This window comes from Coregonus clupeaformis, chromosome 5 (genome assembly GCF_020615455.1).
Source record: "Coregonus clupeaformis isolate EN_2021a chromosome 5, ASM2061545v1, whole genome shotgun sequence".
Classification (NCBI taxonomy): domain Eukaryota; kingdom Metazoa; phylum Chordata; class Actinopteri; order Salmoniformes; family Salmonidae; genus Coregonus; species Coregonus clupeaformis.
Genome location: NC_059196.1, coordinates 8,544,091 through 8,565,579, shown reverse-complemented (window position 1 = coordinate 8,565,579; position 21,489 = coordinate 8,544,091). Strand labels below are relative to the sequence as shown.

Genomic DNA, 21,489 nt, shown 5'->3' with positions numbered 1-21,489 from the left:
GGGAGAACTTGCACAATTGGTGGCTGACTAAATACTTTTTTTCCCCACTGTACCACGGCTGTCAGCCAATCAGCATTCAGGGATCGAACCACCCAGTTTATAATCCATTTTAGAATAAGGCTGTGACGTAGCAAAATGTGGAAGAAGTCAAGGGGTCTGAATACTTTCCGAATACACTGCATGTCGAGATAAGTTTTGAATCGTTTTTAGCCCCTTGATAGAGACTGCTCAGACCAAAATGTGTTATGTTTTCTTATACGTGTTCTAATCGTAACTTTTCAATGCCTCGGAAAACATGCTGACGAAGCAGGAGTTGTGTTTATATCTAAAACGAGTAGCTACACATAAAAAAAGGTATTGTTTCATCTTGTTTCTCTCCAAGTCTCTTCCATCTTTGTTTGCATATGAAAAATGCTTGCGATATGGATAGTTCGAGGGGCCGTAGAGAAGTGTCAGTGAGAGATACAGTGGCGTTGGTCTCATCAGTAGAACTGCGTCGGGGCCCTTTGGTGCAAGGCGGTGAGATTCATATCACTCACTGTGATGATGCCCCCGTCGGTATCACTCAGCAAGACCAAGCATACGCCACTGATGGGAACAGCGTGCTCCTGCAAGATAAAGGAGAGAGAGAAAGCGCGAGAGAGAAAGGTTAATAAAATTTTCAGTGTACATATCACTTTTTCATAGGGGTGCTTATGATTATACCAAAGGGGCTGAAACAAAAGTGCTCATTTTGTTCTTGTTCTTCCACTCACCTCCCTCCCTCTTCCCATCAAATTGATGTGTTACCCTGATAGGTGGGCCAAGGACTAGTCAATCGCTGCCCAACTCCAAATGGTGGCCTAGTGTGCCATGGGCCCTGGTCAAAAGTAGTGCACTATATAGAGAATTAGATGCCATTTGGGATACGCCCAGCCTAACAGCCTCTATCGTACCTGGATGGCTGTGGAGGAATTACCGGAGAGGTTGATCATCAGTCCCAGGAGGGGATAAAGGATCTCTCTGTATTCACAGTGAGTACACCACTCCTGTAATAGAGAACAACAATGCAATACAACACACACTGGATTTGGTTTGAGAAATGTCATTGTACATTGTTATCTATTCTGGCTTATAAGTTTCAGTGTATGACATTTCAAAAACTTGTTTTTATTGGACAGAGAAAAAGCAAGTGTGCCATCATTAGAATTGAAAAATGATAAAATAGAGAAATTAACATCTCAGTTCAGTTAAGTTTAGGAAAATAGAAAAGTTGTATGCTCCTCTAAAATAAGCTAGTCATAAATACAATATGTAACCATATTCACCATGGCGATTAGAAAGGCCTGCCAACACTCCTGACAGTTGGCAACCTCTTTATGGATGGCATCATCTCCAGTCATATGGCCTATTGTTGATATGAGCGATGGAAAAATGTGCTGGTTGGATGTGGTGATGTTTCTCTGCAAGCGGAGCACATGGAAAGATTATTCCCAAAAATATTTGGACAATGTCTGATCCCAGATCAGTTTTTGCTATATAACCAACTCATATGGTCGTTGTCAAGTTTGGCATGACAGATCTCGGACCAGGCTACAAGAACTACAGTATCAGGAGCAAATTAAGTATTTGATGAGATGTAGCTAACTTCCAACACAAATATCTTACCAGCAGACTTGCGAAAGGGAGCACAATCAATGTTTTAAACGTGTCCCTTAACTGCAAGCAAAATCTGTAACAGAACAGGGAGTTATCCATGATGAACACGAAATGTACAAGAATATACAGTAGATATGCTACAAATCACTTGCCTATGCTGTATGTGATGTAGCCAACTCTATACAATAGGCTCCTACATGACAAGGAACAATAAAATAATTGGATGCACAGTGCAAACAGTATGGACACAGCCAATAAATCTCAGGCTACAAACATAATCTGTATTATATTATTATGCATGAGTCATGACGAGCGGTACCAAAACACAGTGTGTGACGACATTATCTCAATATTTTATAATTCACACAAGCACACACACATACTTAATAAGTCAACACACACACCCCACTGGGCAACACACACACCCCACCGTTAGCAAGTAATTAACGGCTTTTGGGCCCCCAAAAAAGAAAAGACGATAAATTAAATTGTAGAATTGAAGCAAAACAAATTGTCTGGGAGATGCTGTCTATCATAGGCTACACACCAATTTCACGCTCCACCATTCTCTCACTCTTTGCATGCATGTGCACACCAGCGCTCCAACTGACTCCGACAGTTGAACTTGAGGTGAGGGAAAATGTTTTAGGCCTAACAGAGTTACTCCTATAATCAAACAATATAATACTTATCTTTATAAAAAACATTTGGATCAGAAATGTATGAATAAGCTTCCTTCTGTACGCCTATATCTGTCTAGCAGACATAGTGATAAATGCATGTTGGTGTCGTAGCATGCTTCCAGCATATCTCTATCTCTCTCTCTGTCTCTCTGGGGCTAGGCCTAAGCTTCTCTTCCTTTATATCATTTTTTCTAATATTAATATCATACAGTGGACGCAAATGCATGCAATGGTCTGATGCATTTAGTGCTCAAATCGGCGACAACTGAACCGTGAAGTGGACAATTATTGTTTTAGGAAAGTAAAAACCGATAAAGCAAGGGGCTATAAAGTTTTGCATATGCTACACATCGAAACACAAGGAATAGTGTTTTTGTAGCCCCAGAGAAAAAGCAAGTGTGCCATCATTAGAATTGAAAAATGAGTATAGGCTGTTTTTAAGGACACGTAGCTTAAATGTGGCTCATTTGGCCAATATCCCTCGTTTATTGATGCTGCTGCCTGCACCAGGTCGGAGGTTTCGTTCTCTCTCTCTTTCTACTCTCGGATCTGAATGCACATGGATGTCCGGTAAATTGCTCAAATGTCCAGAAATTAACATCTTTCCAGTCACGTTGTCTGGTGCAAAATCTTCCTGACGGAAACCCTGGCACAGACGTCAATTCAATGTCTATTCCACATTGGTTCAACGTAATTTTGTTTAAATGACGTGGAAACAACGTTGATTCAACCAGTGTGTGCCCAGTGAGACAGGTTTAGCACAAACAGCACTGTCTTCCCATTTTAACCACTACACACTCTCTGGCTCTATTCCTGTGGCTCTGAAACTCCTTCAGTAGCTGTGTCCCATATTCCCTTTCTAGTCAATTTCTTTTGACCAGAGCCCTATGGGCCCTGGTCTAAAGTAGTGCACTATATTAGGAAAAGGGTGCCATTTGGGATGCAGTGACGCAGACTCTATTTTCATAAGTGACATTGTGAGTTTAGGAACGGAGCGGCCATTCAGCTTTCAAGATTAACGGTGGGATAGAGCATGGTGATGGATTGGGATGTCAACCCCATTTGTTCACTTTGCATTCTCTCTGAGTCTCCTAACTGTCCAGCCAAGTGAATTTAAACAGCTCTTTAATATTTATGCCGATGAAATATGGCAATACTAGGTCATCGTCAGAATTTGTATGTATTTATTCCTGTGAGGTGATATCATTGTGATAGCATTGTTCTCCAAACGCTGACGAAGGCTGACGCCGAAACGTGTCCATTTGTTCTGACATCTGCTGCTAAGAAAATACATTAAAACGTAAAGAGTTTTTCCCTCCTTCAAGTAATAGCATCAACCATTTTGTTATGAAAAGCTATTTATTGCATTAGCTACAGTGTACATACTTGTTTTCTGTGGCAAAGTTGTCCAAAATAGTTAGCGCTGTGGTTTCCAGCTGGCTTTGTGTGGATACGCACGCCATCAAGTTTCCCACCAACCTGCAGTGGTGTGAGAAAGACAAATATTTTCAAATTCACACATTAACACTTTTCTTTAAGCCAAGACAATTATCCAACTTACTATGTCATTGTTTTACTGATTAAATAAGACACAATATTCTGAATAGCAGGCACCGACAAGTGCAGCATGAGGACTGATGTGAGACTAAATATAGCAATAGAATATCAACATGTTTTCAATTTCCACAGTACACAAGGGGTAAACTACTAAATTAAATGAGTACTGTTAATAGCACGCAATTTTTTTTGCCATCCTACAACTATGCTTTCCCCCCATAGTTTGCTATTTAATTTCCCTAAGCTCTGAGTGGAAAGCTCTATCTGCTGTCTGAAAGAGCTGAATGAGGAGAAGGCAGGTAGGTTTGATTTGATAATAGTGTGTGGTTCTTGTCAGCCAAAACACGCAATTACCAATAGGGATCTGATCGCTTACATGTGCAAATTCAGGTTCTCAATGGCCAAGCGTCTTCCATGTGGAGTTTGGGAGTACAAAGACAGAAACGCCAGGCATTCTCTCCGCACCGCCGCCATTCCTGATGCTAATAAGTCAACAATGTACTCTTTGGAGGCTGGGCATCTCATCAGCATCTTCTGGTTTTCATCTGAAAGCAAGCAGCCCAGGAGAATAAATACTTTCAGCAACTGGGACAGTTCCAGTGACAGATTGAATTTAATCATACATTGCATGCACTTTGAATCGATTTTGAATGCTATTTGTCAGGGGGTGATTGTAGGCCTACTTTAAATGCAATAGCAACAATATAATTGCACTTGCCTCCTTAATTGCCTGATTTTTTACATCAAATGCATTTCCCCTATTTTGACATTGGCATAACAGGTTTTGGACAGCAGTATAATTGATTTGTCACCGTTTGGGAGAAGAAGGAGGAATTATTTTCTCTTGGTAACAAGTGTTCATGAATTTTGATGTGGTAAAAGGGGCAGTCTGGGATTCAAACAACAACGAAATGGACACCCCAAATGGTAGTTTTAACCATGTTTTGAAGCTTCAAGGTGTGTGTTTACAATGACATTGTTTACAAACAATGGAGTAAAACAAGGTTATATTTCGTGGGTTCTGCAAGACCAATCCCAGATTGCCCCTTAAGCACACATTGCTTGTGTAACTACAGAACAAGTGGGCACTTAATAAGGAGATGGCAAAAAAGCATGACAGGCAGAATAATGTGAAAACAATGGCATAATTTAAGACGTTTGGCATTTCATGCATTTTTTTCCTCACAATTTCTCTTGACACAAAAAAAAGAGGAGGAAATATCACTCTAATGTCTGTCTACAAACCATTTCCATCGCAAATCACCCTCCACAATTTCAGTACGGACATACATAGCTCCTCTGCGCCTGGCGCTGTCGATTTCTGCAACAGGCAACTGAAAATAAGGAAACCCAATTGTGTTCTTTATGAGTATGGCATATTTTTCTCATTACTTTGTGCTGAAAACTTGAACCACTTTCCTGACAATCTGTGCTGGTCTGAAATATGACCACAAGTCCACAATGCTACACAAGAACAATTGCCTGACGACTTTAGGTTAATAATACCCTCACTAACTTCACATGAGGGAGTTGTGATTAGTGTCTCACCCTACATAACACCTACTATATACATGGGGCACAGCACATTACAGGTTAATCCAAATCTCTAAAGGAGCTCATTCTATTTTGGAAATATTTAACTAGCAACTAACAGAGAGCGAGTAACTTTGAAAGACACATCTCTTTTGTTTGAAAAACTTTTTGGGTCCATGGTTTACTCTGACTGTCCTTAACTCCCTTTCAGTGTTAGTCAGTCAGTCAGGGGCATCTCTCGAGTCTCCTTACCTTCTTACGGTGTCATTGGTTTGGATGATACTGAAGCCATTGTTTAATCGGAACAGCGTCTGGCCAGTGCCTGTTAGGAAGAGCAGATAACGTCAGGACTGGGAGGCCTCTCCTTACCTCAGTGAGCCCCATACATCATCACAGTGCCCCCGTGGCCAGGCTTCAGAAACACAATGCCTGGCGGTCAAGGGCAGGAGAGAGTGGAATAAATAAAAGTCATCCAGAGCCAAAGGTCCTCCACTATTTCTCTCATAAAGATGGTGAGACCGGGCTTGTGTGCAGAGAACATGTAGGAGAAGAGGGAAAAAAAGATCTGCCGAGGTGATTTGGTGGCGATAATGTCAGGCAGGCCTTTTCTACACTCTTAGAGATGTTCAACTGGGAATTATGTTACTTTTGCCCTTTCATTGAATGACATTGTAAGACAGTCAGTCTTACAAGCAGTCGATCATCTGACAGGTTGTATTCATCCATATGACAAGGGAAGTGAAAACCCAGACTGGAAATGTTAGGTAGCAGTCTACCATTGATATCATTGATTATTGTCATTGATGGTATTGTAGTTTGTTCTAATTGATACCGGCAGTTCACACATATCATGTACATTTAACATTATAGTGGGAACATGTGTGCACCTTAAAGGCCCAGTGCACTCAAAAATCAGTTTTTCCTGTGTTTTGTATTATAATGTACAACAGCTGATGAAACCAACACTGTAAAAGTGTGAAAAAATTTGATCAGTGTTATTTCCTGCTGGTTGAAAATACAATGTACACAGGACCTTCTAATCAGCCTGTTTGCATGGGCGGGAGTTTCGGCTTGCCTGGTGACATCACCAGGCAGTAAATTGGTTATACAGAGCTCCAAACCTCGCTGCCAATAACAGTTCGTTTTAAGTTTTCCCCTCCCCACTCAGAACACTCCCAGACAGTCCTAGCAAAACTCTTGCTTGAGAAATAGTGTTTTGCTAAAAAGCAATTTTGGTCAAATTTAATGGAAAACTATTACAGTAAGGTACTTCATTGTTACCCAGAAATGATTTGACCTTGATATAAAAACGGCTGCATTGGGCCTTTAAATTATGTCAAATGGGAAAAATCTGTGACAACTAAAATGTCAAATTATTCAACATAAAAGCTTGTATACACTAGCTACTCTACAGCACTACAAACTCTAGCATAAATCATCCAGTACTGTCCCTCTGCATTCTACACAATCTGAGGTGTTGGTAATAGAACAGCTCCCAAATGGATGTTTGGATTGTAAACACATATTTATCATTGCACTTCCGTGTGTCCTTTCCTCTGCCTACCTAGCGCCTCAGCTGGGCAATATTGGGCAGTTAGCTGAACTGTGACAAACAAAATGAACCATGAAGAGAAATCAATACTGCAGAGGGGTCAGGTCAGGTCTTCCCTTCTGGATTTTATTTTCAGAGGATTACAAATTGACCATAACCACAACAACAAACATTAGGTCTTTGCAGTGATTTGATCTCCACTGAGTTTCAAGTTTCTTCAGTAAAAGTAGATGAACTGCATTTTTCTGAGTCGAACCATGAATAAGAGAAACCCACCTGTCAACGCTGTCCTCCCTTGACCTGAAGGAGCATCCATTGACATCCATTTGGCCCACAGGATAGGATGAGGAGGGTTGGGGAAGCGAAGCGAGAAATAGCATTCCCACACACTCTCACTCACACAGGATTTGGAGGGATGGGGAAACTCCCAACAGAGTACTCACAGTCTGTAATGGCGTGTGACAGAAGCTTGAGCCCTCCGCAGTAGTATAACGGGAACTGATTGGGTCTGTCCAGCTTTTTCAACAGTTGAAGCACTGTCGTGGCCTTTTCTTCTTCCTTATCAAACTCCTCCCACGCTTTGCTTTCCTGGCATTCTCTTTCTTCCTCAAAATCCACTTGGGTCAGATAATCTTGACGAAGAAAAGAGAAAACATGGGCTCAGAGACAGATGGCTTCTGGGGAGCCTAGTATGGGGTAACCTCATTGCGGTGGATCAAAGGAATGTAGGACAGTATGACGACCGTGTTTAATAATATGCATTCATATGTTGTAAATAGCATCATATGCTATAAACAGCTAGTAGGGCCACAGATTAGAAAGGAAACATATGATCATATGTTGTAAATAGCATCATATGCTATAAACAGCTAGTAGGGCCACAGATTAGAAAGGAAACATATGATCATATGTTGTAAATAGCATCATATGCTATAAACAGCTAGTAGGGCCACAGATTAGAAAGGAAACATATGATCATATGTTGTAAATAGCATCATATGCTATAAACAGCTAGTAGGGCCACAGATTAGAAAGGAAACATATGATCATATGTTGTAAATAGCATCATATGCTATAAACAGCTAGTAGGGCCACAGATTAGAAAGGAAACATACGTAAATAAATGAGGGTGCCTAACAGACCTCTCTGCTGAGAGGGGATGAATTGGTGGCAAGATGGTGGGATGTGATCAGGAGTCAGGACAACATCAAAATCTGAATTTTGGCTAAGGGATAAGTCGGTTTCTATACTATGTATTATGAGTACATAAAAAAGCAGTAATTTCTGATTAATCATCCCTGAAGGCCCTAGGGTTCCCCTACTGGCGGAGATATTATTTGGGCTGCCAAGTTTTCAGAGCAAAAAAATTATTACGCCTGCAGCTGAGTCTAGTTGATGATCCTTGCCCTATGGTTACATGGGTCATATATAACCCCTTACATTGTATGACTTTGTTGAGTTTGTTCATAAATGATTTGTGAGGCATCTATGTAGTGTTTATGGAGATGTTATGAATGCTCTATAAAGCCTTTATAAATTGTAGTTTGTTTAAGTGGGACCATGAGCGAATCTGATTAATAGACTTCACTAGCCAACCAAACTTTTCAGCGTTTTATATTGCCTTACCTTTGACCATCTTTTCCCGTCCTGGCTCAATTTCCAGTATCTTTTGATAGCACATTCGCGACTGTAAAATAGAGATATGTAAATTACGTTTCCTACAGCTCCCTTTGGTCATGCGATAGGATGATGCACTCTACTAATCTCACCCAGAGCCATAGATCAATATATGGGACTCTGGTCTCACTAATACACACAGACAGAGAGTAAGCAGAAATTTTGAAACCATTTAAGAAAGACATGCAGTCACTTTGTATTTTAAATATTGTATTAAGCAGAATGCCTGCAAGAATCTATTTGCTAAAGGAAGGATAAGCTTAAAAAGTTGCAAAATCTGCATTTTAGGAGATCAATATAAAGTTTGAGGCAGATAGGCATCCAGAGTGACTGAATATAGTTGTAGGCCGTTTTCTTTACAATGCAGTTAGATATGGTTAAAATGAAATGGAATGATGCCCACCTCGTTATAATTCTTGAGTGCCAGGTGTGCTTTCCCCATGTGATAATATGCTTTAACACACTTCTCATTACACTGTAAATAAATAATATGAGCAAGAGAATCATACATCACACGTCAACTGAATATATAATCTGCAATATGGACATTACACAAAAATGGACCAAAACATTTTCAATTGCAAATTTACTCAAGCATCAAGGTGTTCTGAATACGGTACTCCCTTGAATTAGGCCAAACCCATTGTCCAGTTAGTTTGTATGTTTTTCTAAATAGATTGTCCTGAAAGGTGAGCACTGATTTTTTATACTGCTTTTATTACCGATTCTAAGGGGTATATGCAGGACTCCAACCAACGTTCCTCCCCTCTCTACACCACTTATAGTTCATTACTGTCAGTGAGCACTGTCCTCTACACTGCATGGTCTGTTCTGTGCTCCCAGGTCAGTACAGGATCACAAGTGCACTGCCTGGAATGGCGTTATGAAGAACGAGGGAGCAAGTGATTGACCCAAAGTTCCTAGTCAGCTTTACCTTTAGAGCCCACTCACAGTCACTTATGGCCTCCTTGTATTTCTCCAGTTTGATATAGGACTGCAGAGGAAAAAGTGCGGGAAAAGTGGACAGGTAGTGTTCAACATACTGTTTTTAAAAGGGAAGAGTTAAGTAAAGTGACGCAAAGCTGAAATGAAGCTGAGGAGAGTACTTGTGCTCTGTTGGTATACAGCGGCTGCATGTCTCGTCGCTCGTCTAAACCGTCGCTGTAAAGCTTCACAGCAGTCTCGTATTCTCCCTGGGCGTATGCTACGTTCCCCTTTTCTTTGAGGGCTGAGGGAATAAGGACATAAACAAATACAGTGTCAGGTTAAAAAGAGCTGAATTAAGAGAGACCCTAATTAGGAAATTGCAAGAACTAATCCATGCTAGAGAAATGACTTCATACACACCATTTGCTTTTTCCTGTTTCATTTGTCTCCTTTTATGTCTGTCCTCTGCATCGTTTTCCATAATTTTCATGAAATTATCTAGAGAATTAAGGAGAATATGAAACAATATTCTTAAACAAGTGTTTTACATGGAATGTAAACTCTACATTTCTAAACGGTGCAATTAGATTTTGCATTAATGAGAAGAACATTTGTGGGTCATTAGTGGTCAGCTGGTCACATAGTAGTTCATTCATGGAGTTGAACTTTTCACTAAATTATGTTAAATATGATGGGAATCCTATGGGATTGACTCTATTCCACTACCCGAGTACAGTACCTGTACAGAGATTCAATTTTACACTAGGCACAGAAGAGGACCATGTTAGAAGTAGAACCAATTGAAATTCATTGCAATTGAAAATGGGACTACAGTACATCGTTTTCACAGGGGGGATTTTGAGAGCACTAATTGGATTGTGAAAGATACATTATTTGGAAACATAAACACAGGCACAGAATGAGTTCGAGGAAAAACAAAAAGAACTAGAGGAACTTTTTCAAGAAAGATCAAGTGTAATATACTGTATTATAAAAATAAAGCGAACTGGATGGAATATGGGGGAAAATGCATCAAATAATGTTTTTATCCTCAACAGAGAAATGCTACCAAAAATTATTTACAGACACTTTTTACAAATGACAGAGTCATCCATGATTCACCAAACAATATTTTGAAAGAGGAAGCAAAGTACTTTATGCTTATGTTTTCGTTTCAGTCTCCTTCATCTCCACTAACTGAAGTTAATTGTAAGGATTTTTTTCTATTAATAGTGTAAAATTAACAGCTGTACAGAAAGACTAATGTGAAGGCCAAATTACAGAGGAGGAACTTCTTGATGCAATTAAAGCCTTTAAATCTGGGAAAACTCCAGGGCTGGATGGCATACAAGTTGAGGTATACCAAACCTTTCTTGATGTACTCAGAGGTCCGTTATTAACATGTTTTAACCACTCCTATAAAAATGGTAGACTATCAGATACTCAGCAAGAAGGTCTGATATCACTATTACTGAAACAAGACCCAGGTGGTAAATATAAAGATCCAGTCCACCTAAAAAACTGGAGGCCCCTTACACTTCAGTGTTGTGATGCCAAAATTCTAGCAAAATGCATAGCACATAGAATTAAAAAGGTATTGTCGGATATTATTCATCCTAATCAGACAGGGTTTTTACATGGACGATACACTGGAGATAATATAAGACAAGTACTGGGAACAATAGAACACTATGAAAAATCTGGGAAACCGGGCCTGGTATTAATAGCTGATTTTGAAAAGGCCTTTGATAAAGTAGACTAGAATTTATATATAAATACCTGGACTATTTTAATTTAGGAGAATCTCTTATACAATGAGTTAAAGTTATGTATAGTAACCCCAGGTGTAAAATAGCAAATAATGGCTACTTCTCAGAAAGTAATAAACTGTCAAGAGGAGTGAAACAAGGTTGTCCACTATTGGCATATGTATTTATTATGGCCATCGAAATGTTAGCTATGAAAATTAGATCCAACAATTTCAAGGGGCTAGAAATCCAGGGCTTAAAAACAAAGGTGTCATTGTACGCTGACGACTCATGTTTTCTTTAAAATCTGCAATTTGTATCCCTGCACAGCCTCATAGAAGATCTAGGTAATTTCTCTAACCTCTCTGGATTACAACCAAACTATGATAAGTGTACCATATTATGTAAAGGATCGCAAAAATATATAACTTTTACATTACCATGTATTTTACCATTAAAATGGTCTGACGGTGAAGTGGACATAATCTGTATTCATATCCCGAAAGAAAGAAAAGATCTCACAACAATATATTTTTAAGAAAGTTAGCAAAATTAGATAAGATCTTGCTACCATGGAAAGTTTTTTTTTTTAAATGACCCTGATTAATTCTTTAGTCATATCCCAGTTTACCTATTTACTTATGGCACTGCCTACACCTAATTACTTGTTTTTAGAATTATATGAGCAAAAGATATTCCACTTTATTTGGAACGGCAAGCCAGACAAACTTTTAACCGGACTATTTATATAATGAATATGAATTCGGAGAGCTTAAATTATTAAATATTCAAGAATTTAACCTCTCACTAAAGGCTTCAGTCATACAAAAGTTGTATTTAAATTAATAAGAATGGCTCACCCAGTGTAAAAAAAAGAAGCCATTTTTCCTTTATTCAGATTACAACCTCTCACTTTCAGTTATTACAACAAATATTATTGTTAAACTCAAATATACTAATTGATAAAAAAAAATAAAAATCTATAATCTTTGTTAATGATATCATAAATAGGACTGATGGGGTTATGTCACACATTCAGCTAACAAAAATATATGGAAATGTCTGCTCTATCCAAAAATACAACCAACTGATTGCAGCATTACCGTGAAAATGAAAGAGGCAAGTTGAAGGGGGAGAAGGTAAGGAACCTGTCTGTCGGCCCTACATTAAAGACCAAAATTGGTTAAAGAAAATTGTGATAAATAAAAAAGTATACCAGTTTAATTTAAGGACAAAGAAATGGACAGCTGCGCCATACAGGTTGCAAAATATAGTGTCTTGCAAAATAATTATTCCCCCTTGCCGTTTATCCTATTTTGTTGCATTACAACCTGTAATTTAAATGGATTTTTATTTGGATTTCATGTAATTGACATACACAAAATAGTCCAAATTGGTGAAGTGAAATGAAAAAAATCACTTGTTTCAGAAATTTCAAAAGAAATACATAAAGGAAAAGTGGTGCATGCATATGTATTCACCTCCTTTGCTATGAAGCCCCTAAATAAGATCTGGTGCAACCAATTACTTTCAGAAGTCACATAACTAGTTAAATAAAGTCCACCTGTGTCCATACTGTACACATGTTCTGAAAGGCCCCAGAGTTTCCAACACCACTAAGCAAGGGGCACCACCAAGCAAGCGGCACCATGAAGACCAAGGAGCTCTCCAAACAGGTCAAAGGACAAAGTTGTGGAGAAGTACAGATCAGGGTTGGGTTATAAAAAATATCAGAAACTTTGAACATCCCACGGAGCACCATTAAATCCATTATAAAAAAATTGAAATAATATGGCACCACAACAAACCGGCCAAGAGGGCCACTCACCAAAACTCACGGACCAGGCAAGGAGGGCATTAATCAGATAGGCAACAAAAAGACCAAAGATAACCCTGAAGGAGCTGCAAAGCTCCACAGCAGAGATTGGAGTATCTGTCCATAGGACCACTTTAAGCCGTACACTCCACAGAGCTGGGCTTTACGGAAGAGTGGCCAGAAAAAAAGCCATTGCTTTGTGTTCGCCAAAAGGCATGTCGGAGACTCCCCAAACATATGGAAGAAGGTACTCTGGTCAGATGAGACTAAAATTAAGCTTTTTGGCCATCAAGGAAAACGCTATGTCTGGTGCAAACCCAACACATCTCATCACCCCGAGAACACCATCGGCAGGGACTGGGAAACTGGTCAGAATTGAAGGAATGATGGATGGCGCTAAATACAGGGAGATTCTTGAGGGAAACCTGTTTCAGTCTTCCAGAGATTTGAGACTGAGACGGAGGTTCACCTGGTGGTTTAAGGGGAAACATATACAGTGGGGAGAACAAGTATTTGATACACTGCCGATTTTGCAGGTTTTCCTACTTACAAAGCATGTAGAGGTCTGTAATTTTTATCATAGGTACACTTCAACTGTGAAAAAAAATCCAGAAAATCACATTGTATGGTTTTCACGGTCAATCACCCTCGGTCTGGGGCTCCATGCAAGATCTCACCTCGTGGGGCATCAATGATCATGAGGAAGGTGAGGGATCAGCCCAGAACTACACGGCAGGACCTGGTCAATGACCTGAAGAGAGCTGGGACCACAGTCTCAAAGAAAACCATTAGTAACACACTACGCCGTCATGGATTAAAATCCTGCAGCGCATGCAAGGTCCCCCTGCTCAAGCCAGCGCATGTCCAGGCCCGTCTGAAGTTTGCCAATGACCATCTGGATGATCCAGAGGAGGAATGGGAGAAGGTCATGTGGTCTGATGAGACAAAAATAGAGCTTTTTGGTCTAAACTCCACTCGCCGGGTTTGGAGGAAGAAGAAGGATGAGTACAACCCCAAGAACACCATCCCAACCGTGAAGCATAGAGGTGGAAACATCATTCTTTGGGGATGTTTTTCTGCAAAGGGGACAGGACGACTGCACCGTATTGAGGGAAGGATGGATGGGGCCATGTATCGCGAGATCTTGGCCAACAACCTCCTTCCCTCAGTAAGATCATTGAAGATGGGTCGTGGCTGGGTCTTCCAGCATGACAATGACCCGAAACACACAGCCAGGGCAACTAAGGAGTGGCTCCGTAAGAAGCATCTCAAGGTCCTGGAGTGGCCTAGCCAGTCTCCAGACCTGAACCCAATAGAAAGTCTTTGGAGGGAGCTGAAAGTCTGTCTTGCCCAGCGACAGCCCCGAAACCTGAAGGATCTGGAGAAGGTCTGTATGGAGGAGTGGGCCAAAATCCCTGCTGCAGTGTGTGCAAACCTGGTCAAGACCTACAGGAAACGTATGATCTCTGTAATTGCAAACAAAGGTTTCTGTACCAAATATTAAGTTCTGCTTTTCTGATGTATCAAATACTTATGTCATGCAATAAAATGCAAATTAATTACTTAAAAATCATACAATGTGATTTTCTGGATTTTTGTTTTAGATTCCGTCTCTCACAGTTGAAGTGCACCTATGATAAAACAGATTACAGACCTCTACATGCATTTTAATTCCAGGTTGTAAGGCAACAAAATAGGAAAAATGCCAAGGTGGGTGAATACTTTTGCAAGCCACTGTAATTGGGAAGAGATTTTTGATGTGCCGATTCCATGGTTTGTGAACTGATCCAATTAAAATTATTATACAAAATTCTTGCAACCAATAGTATGTTATGTATATGGAGGATACAACCATCCCAGATCTGCAGATTTTGCTGCTAAGAGACAGAATCATTTAATCAATTGTTTTGGTACTTCCCATATGTAGTTTGTTTTTGGTCATAGGTTCAGGAATTGCTGAAGAATTGCAACATTTACCTGGAGCTAACTCTGCAAATTGCACAAGTATAATAATACTCTTTGTAAAATTACAGCACATTTGAAAAATATATGGCAATTAGAAATCAAAACTGGATGGTTTTCAGAGATAGATGGGAGAGGTTCAGAGTAGCTGAAGGGTGGGACTAAAAACAAATAAAAAAAGATAACTACTGTAAACTATACCATGTCCGTAAAATGTATATAGTATGTAGTTTACTCCAATTAGGGGAGGGGTGGTAGGGTTCGGAGAAAATAATAAAGAAGGAAAAAATATGTTTTTTTAAACATATGGGGGTTGGAAATGATGCAGACAATTACATTGATAGAACCCACAATATATCTGCAATATTAAAGCTAATCTACCTCCTCTAAGAAAAAGAAAATACAATTAAAAAATAAAACACAGGGATCGACTGTTACCGGAACTTGATAGGCTGATCTTGGTAATCCAGTTAAGGGTATTGACATCCATAGGCTATTGAATTGGAATTTAACTGTGTGGTGCAATTTACTATATTTGAATTGTATTTATTCTGAGTAAAGCTGATTGATGTTTAGGGATAGTGCAATTAAAGGTGGAGTTGCAGATTAAATAGACAGAGTGCTCTGGGCAGTATGATGTAGTACCATGTAAGCACTTAAAGGGGCAATCTGCAGTTCCAAGAACAACAAAGCAGTCATCCCGCCAGTGTTTTGGTAAACAGCTGAGGGATGGGGCTGGAGAAATGTAAACACTCTCAAATTCATAGACAGAGCTATGGATTCAAGGACTGACTGACCAACCATGAGATCAAAATTATAGTTTTACCCATGTTTTGAGGCTATACAGTGTTTCATTACAATTACATTGTTTACAAATTGCAGATGGCCCCTTTAAAGGGACAAATCCTAACTTGAGATAAATGTACTGTATACAGAGCCAGACACTACCCAAACTTTTTGTGTTTGATTTATGCAAATGTAAAGGACGTCACGCTGCTTACTTAGCTAGTACCGCTTCCTCCTGATTCGGCTCATACCGAGGCTTGAACCCATGACATCTGCCTCGCAAACACGCGCCACCGCCCTCCTGAAGCGTCTTACCCAGTCGCGCTACCGAAAAGCTAGCTATTCGTCAACGCAAGTGGAGACACTCGCTGAGAAGCGAGTTTCACTGATCCCGATCTGCTACACATCTTGAGTACCATGCTCAAATTAAGTTGTTCCTAAATTATTTCTTATATAGTTGTCCCAAACCTTATAATCTCATCATACAGCAAAAGAGACCCATTTTAGCTTCACACACCTGCACTTGAACTGGGATAATTCTGTGAACCCTGTAAGAAAAGAATAGAAAACAAATATTCAAAAACATGTTTCTGCAGCATGACATCAAATTACTTACCTGTACCTTCTAAGAAAAAAAAAAATCTAATTAGCCAAATGAAAGGATGCTAAAATGTACCTGCCGTTATATACAATGCACACACATCCAACCTATTACAGACCACAGGAAAGATTGCTAGTAGATTGGGATTCAATCTGAAAAGTCATTATGTGCTTGCTTTGTGCAGAGAGAGACTCAATATTAAGCTGTTACCGTCGGTGCAGGCGCCCGTTGTGAGGGATTGGTGTTTATCACTGTCCTGTTGAGGAGTGTTTTGCATGGTTCCTCCTTCTCCTTCAAGGCAGCTATGTAGCAATCAGCCTTTTCTACAGCTCTCTGCTGAGACGTTACATCAGAGGAGTTCAGTTCCTTGACCAGGTCGCCTGGATAAGAACATCACAGATTACATAGAGTAATTAAAGAGATTAAATCAAATCTAATTTTATATGCGCCGAATAAAACGGGTGTAGTCTTTACAGTGAAATGCTTGCTTACGAGCCCTTCCCAACGATGCAGAGGTAAAAAAATAATAATAAATAATAATAATAATAATAACACAAGAGGAATAAAACACAGAAGAATGAAGCTACAGTATATACAGGGAGTAGCGGTACCAGATCAATGTGCAGGGGTACAAGGTAATTGAGGTATATATTTACATGAAGGCAGGGTAAAGTGACTAGGCATAAGGATATATAATAATAAGAGTAAAATAAAGAACAGAGTAGCAGCAGCATATAATGAGCGTAAAAGTGTGTGTGTGTGTGTTGTCGTTATGCGTGTGTGTGTTATGTACAGTACCAGTCAAAAGTTTGGACACACCTACTCATTCAAGGGTTTTTCTTTATTTTTACTATTTTTAACATTGTAGAATAATAGTGAAGACATCAAAACGATGAAATAACACATATGGAATCATGTAGTAACCAAAAAAGTGTTAAACAAATCAAAATATATTTTATATTTGAGATTCTTCAAATAGCCACCCTTTGCCTTGATGACAGCTTTGCACACTCTTGGCATTCTCTCAACCAGCTTCACCTGGAATGCTTTTCCAACAGTCTTGAAGGAGTTCCCACATCTGCTGAGCACTTGTTGGCTACTTTTCCTTCACTCTGCGGTCCAGGGATTGTGGAGGCCAGGTCATCTGATGCAGCACCTCATCACTCTCCTTCTTGGTAAAATAGCCCTTACACAGCCTGGAGGTGTGTGGGGTCATTGTCCTGTTGAAAAACAAATGATAGTCCCACTAAGCCCAAACCAGATGGGATGGCATATCGCTGCAGAATGCTGTGGTAGCCATGCTGGTTAAGTGTGCCTTGAATTCTAAATAAATCACTGACAGTGTCACTAGCAAAGCACCCCCACAACATAACACCTCCTCCTCCATGCTTTACGGTGGGAAATACACATGCGGAGATCATCCGTTCACCCACACCGCGTCTCACAAAGCTACGGCGGTTGGAACTAACAATCTCCAATTTTGGACAAATTTCCACCGGTCTAATGTCCATTGCTCATGTTTCTTGGCCTAAGCAAGTCTCTTCTTATTATTGGTGTCCTTTAGTAGTGGTTTCTTTGCAGCAATTCGACCATGAAGGCCTGATTCACACAGTCTCCTCTGAACAGTTGATGTTGAGATGTGTCTGTTACTTGAACTCTGTGAAGCATTTATTTGGGCTGCAATTTCTGAGGCTGGTAACTCTAATGAATTTATCCTCTGCTGCAGAGGTAACTATGGGTCTTCCATTCCTGTGGCGGTCCTCATGAGAGTCAGTTTCATCATAGCGCTTTATGGTTTTTGCAACTGCACTTGAAGAAACTTTCAAAGTTCTTGAAATGTTCCGTATTGACTGACCTTCATGTCTTAAAGTAATAATGGACTGTTGTTTCTCTTTGCTTATTTGAGTTGTTCTTGCCATAATATGGACTTGGTCTTTTACCAAGTAGGGCTATCTTCTGTATACCCCCCTACGTTGTCACAACACAACTGATTGGCTCAAATGTATTTAAGAAGGCACACCTATTAGTTGAAATGCATTCCAGGTGACTACCTCATGAAGCTGGTTGAGAGAATGACAAGAGTGTGCAAATCTATCATCAAGGCAAAGGGTGGCTATTTCAAGAATCTCAAATATAACATATATTTTGATTTGTTTAACACTCTTTTGGTTACTACATGATTCCATATGTGTTATTTCATAGTTTTGATGTCTTCACTATTATTCTACAATGTAAAAAATAGTAAAAATAAAGAAAAACCCTGGAATGAATAGGTGTGTCCAAACCATTAACTGTACTGCATGTGTGTGTGCGTATGTAATGTATGTGAATGTGTGGGGCTTTTGTGTGAGAGTGTCAGTGTAGTGTGAGTGTGTAATGTGTATGTATAGTCTTGTGAGTGTGCATAGAGTCAGTGCAAGATAGGGTCAGTGCAGATAGAACGAGTAACCATTTAATTAACTATTTAGCAGTCTTATGGCTATGGGGTAGAAGCTGACTCAGAGCCTGTTGGACCGAGAGCTGATGTTGTGCTACCGTTTGCCGGACAGTAGCAGAATTAACAATTTATGGCTTGGGTGGCTCGAGTCTTTGGCAATTTTTACATCGCGCTCAGCCCCAGTGATGTACGGGGCTGTCCGCACCACCCTCTGTAGCGCTTTGCGGTCTAGCAAGACGCATTTGCCATACCAAGCGGTGATGCAGTCAGTCAAGATGCTCTCGATGGAACAGCTGTAGAACCTTTTGAGGATCCAAGGGCCCATGCTAAATCTTTTCAGCCTCCTGAGGGGGAAGAGGCGCTGTCGTGCCGTCCGGCAGCCTTGCTTGTTTAAAACATTTACATTTTGGTTTCCTTACCCTGTAAGCAGTCAGACAAGGTAAGATATACTGCATATACTGCTTACAGGGTAAGGAAACCAGTGACATTTTGTAATTTGGGTGAAATATCCCATTAAAGATGTGTTGACTTTGTCACTCCTCTGGAAATAACTGTGACCTGCTTTATTCAGTTAGTACTACTCCCATAGTCACTGTTATTGTCTGAATTTATACAGGAACACCTTAGGTCTTTCTTGGTAAAGTTTAAGGTTGGAGCCTGGTAGGGGTCTTTAAGGTAGGGGTCTTTCCATTTAATTTCAATCACTTTCTGACCGCACCCTTTTTGAATTGAACAAAACTTTCCATACATATTTGCCCATGGTAAAAGTGGTCAGAAAGTGACTTTTTGGACCTGAATGCCAAAATTTTCAGAAGGGACCAAAGTTGACCCATTTTGCATACCCCACCATACCATGAGACATTAATGTCTTCATCACTGAAAAAGATAAACAGTTGAGTATTTGATAATTTCTTGAATTGTAGAATTTTTTTCTAAAAACGTTTTTATTTTTTTATTTTACATTTAACGTCAATTCTTTAAAAATGCGGAAACTCTGATAATTGTTTTCTCGCATACGTTGTAGCTTAGACCCTATTTTACATCATCTGTATTCAAGAGTATGCTGTGTCTCAACTGATGGTGGGCACAACACATACACTTCAGATTATGTAAATTAGGATCTAAACTACAACATATGCGAAAATGGAGAGAAAAAAAAAAAGTTTACATGGCTAATAACATCATTTTTAAAAAAAACTTTTTTTCTAGAAATTATTACATTGTTTGACAACCCAGTTTGTAAGCTTTTAACTGATATAAAAAAATTATACTGTTAATCTTTTCCAATGATGAAGACATCATGAATGTCTCATGGTATGGTGCTGATGGTGGGTTATTCAAAATGGGTCAAGTTTGAGCACCTCCATCTCCTGAATGTTCTGGCATTCAGGTCCAAAAAGTAGCTTTCTGACCACTTCTACCATTTGAACGTTTCGTTCAAATCTAAAGGGGTGCTCCCAAAAAGTGATTGAAATCAAATGGTTCGATCCATAGATAGGCTAGGTTGGTTGAGCTGTTTTTCCAGCAGTGGAGGCTCCTCAGAGGACGACGGGGAGGACATTGAAAAAGTTATCCTTTTTAGACAAAACTATATTAAATATATTCACATCACCAAATAATTGATTAAAACACTCATTTTGCAATGAAGGTCTACAGTAGCCTCAACAGCACTCTGTAGGGTAGCACCATGGTGTAGCCAGAGGACAGCTAGCTTCCGTCCTCCTCTGGGTGGGCACATTGACTTCAATACAAAACCAAGGAGGATCTTGGTTCTCACCCCCTTTCATAGACTTACACAGTAATTATGACTACTTCCGGAGGACGTCCTCCAACCTATCAGAGCTCTTGCAGCATGAACTGACATGTTGTCCACGCAATCAAAGGATCAGAGAATGAATGTAGTACTGAAAGCACAAGCTAAAGCTAGCTAGCACTGCAGTGCATAAAATGTGGTGAGTAGTTGACTCAAAGAGTTGAACAGATGAAGGAGAAGCATGAGAGGGAGCGAGAGAGAGATTGTCATTTTTTTCACTTTCAGTTTCACTTACTTAGCTAGCAAATGCAGCTGGCTAGTTTAGTTACTCAAACACCCGGCTCAAACAGAGGGATGCTATGTTAGCTAGCTGGCTATGACTATCCAACACCACACTGTAACTCTTCACAGTCAAGGTAAGCTTTTGGTTGTTTAATTTATTGCCACCGGGGCCCACCGGTGTAACTGCTTACTGACTCTACACTGTAACGTTACTGCATGATTGTAGCGGGTTTCCTAATGCATTAGTTCTATTAGTTATGTTGACTAGGATGTTAATTTAGCTAATATGGGGACAACGATGTAGGCTGTTTGTAGAGGATATGACATGGTTTGACTTGGACCGTTCTTTTCGCCTGGTCACATACAGCTGATGTGTTGTTCATTGAAGTCCACAAACAAAGGGAAAAGGTGAGATGAGGAGAGGGCATAGAGGCTAGAATGAATACAACGTGGCTGCTATGAAAGTGAACTGTGTTTATGCGTAATCAGCGGTGTATTCATTCCGCCGATTCTGTTGAAAAAAACGTTTCTTAAACG

At 39.9% G+C, this 21,489-nt stretch overlaps 1 protein-coding gene across 2 annotated transcripts in view; it reads right to left on the bottom strand.

Moving 5' to 3' along the window:
- Positions 1 to 21,489, bottom strand: part of ttc12 (tetratricopeptide repeat domain 12) — a 35,403-nt gene that overhangs the window by 12,872 nt on the left and 1,042 nt on the right. Inside the window, exons 2-17 of one of the 2 annotated variants that reach the window (XM_041873770.1) lie at positions 16,691 to 16,860; positions 16,397 to 16,427; positions 9,988 to 10,065; positions 9,747 to 9,868; positions 9,575 to 9,634; positions 9,044 to 9,115; positions 8,590 to 8,650; positions 7,407 to 7,595; positions 5,664 to 5,733; positions 5,124 to 5,212; positions 4,255 to 4,423; positions 3,708 to 3,800; positions 1,648 to 1,711; positions 1,308 to 1,442; positions 936 to 1,028; positions 540 to 608 (exon numbers count right to left, since the gene is read on the bottom strand). In XM_041873770.1, the coding sequence (XP_041729704.1) occupies positions 540 to 608; positions 936 to 1,028; positions 1,308 to 1,442; positions 1,648 to 1,711; positions 3,708 to 3,800; positions 4,255 to 4,423; positions 5,124 to 5,212; positions 5,664 to 5,733; positions 7,407 to 7,595; positions 8,590 to 8,650; positions 9,044 to 9,115; positions 9,575 to 9,634; positions 9,747 to 9,868; positions 9,988 to 10,065; positions 16,397 to 16,427; positions 16,691 to 16,860 (1,565 nt within the window). The remainder of the gene's footprint in view (positions 1 to 539; positions 609 to 935; positions 1,029 to 1,307; positions 1,443 to 1,647; positions 1,712 to 3,707; positions 3,801 to 4,254; positions 4,424 to 5,123; positions 5,213 to 5,663; positions 5,734 to 7,406; positions 7,596 to 8,589; positions 8,651 to 9,043; positions 9,116 to 9,574; positions 9,635 to 9,746; positions 9,869 to 9,987; positions 10,066 to 16,396; positions 16,428 to 16,690; positions 16,861 to 21,489) is intronic. The other variant, XM_041873774.1, reaches the window with a different exon arrangement.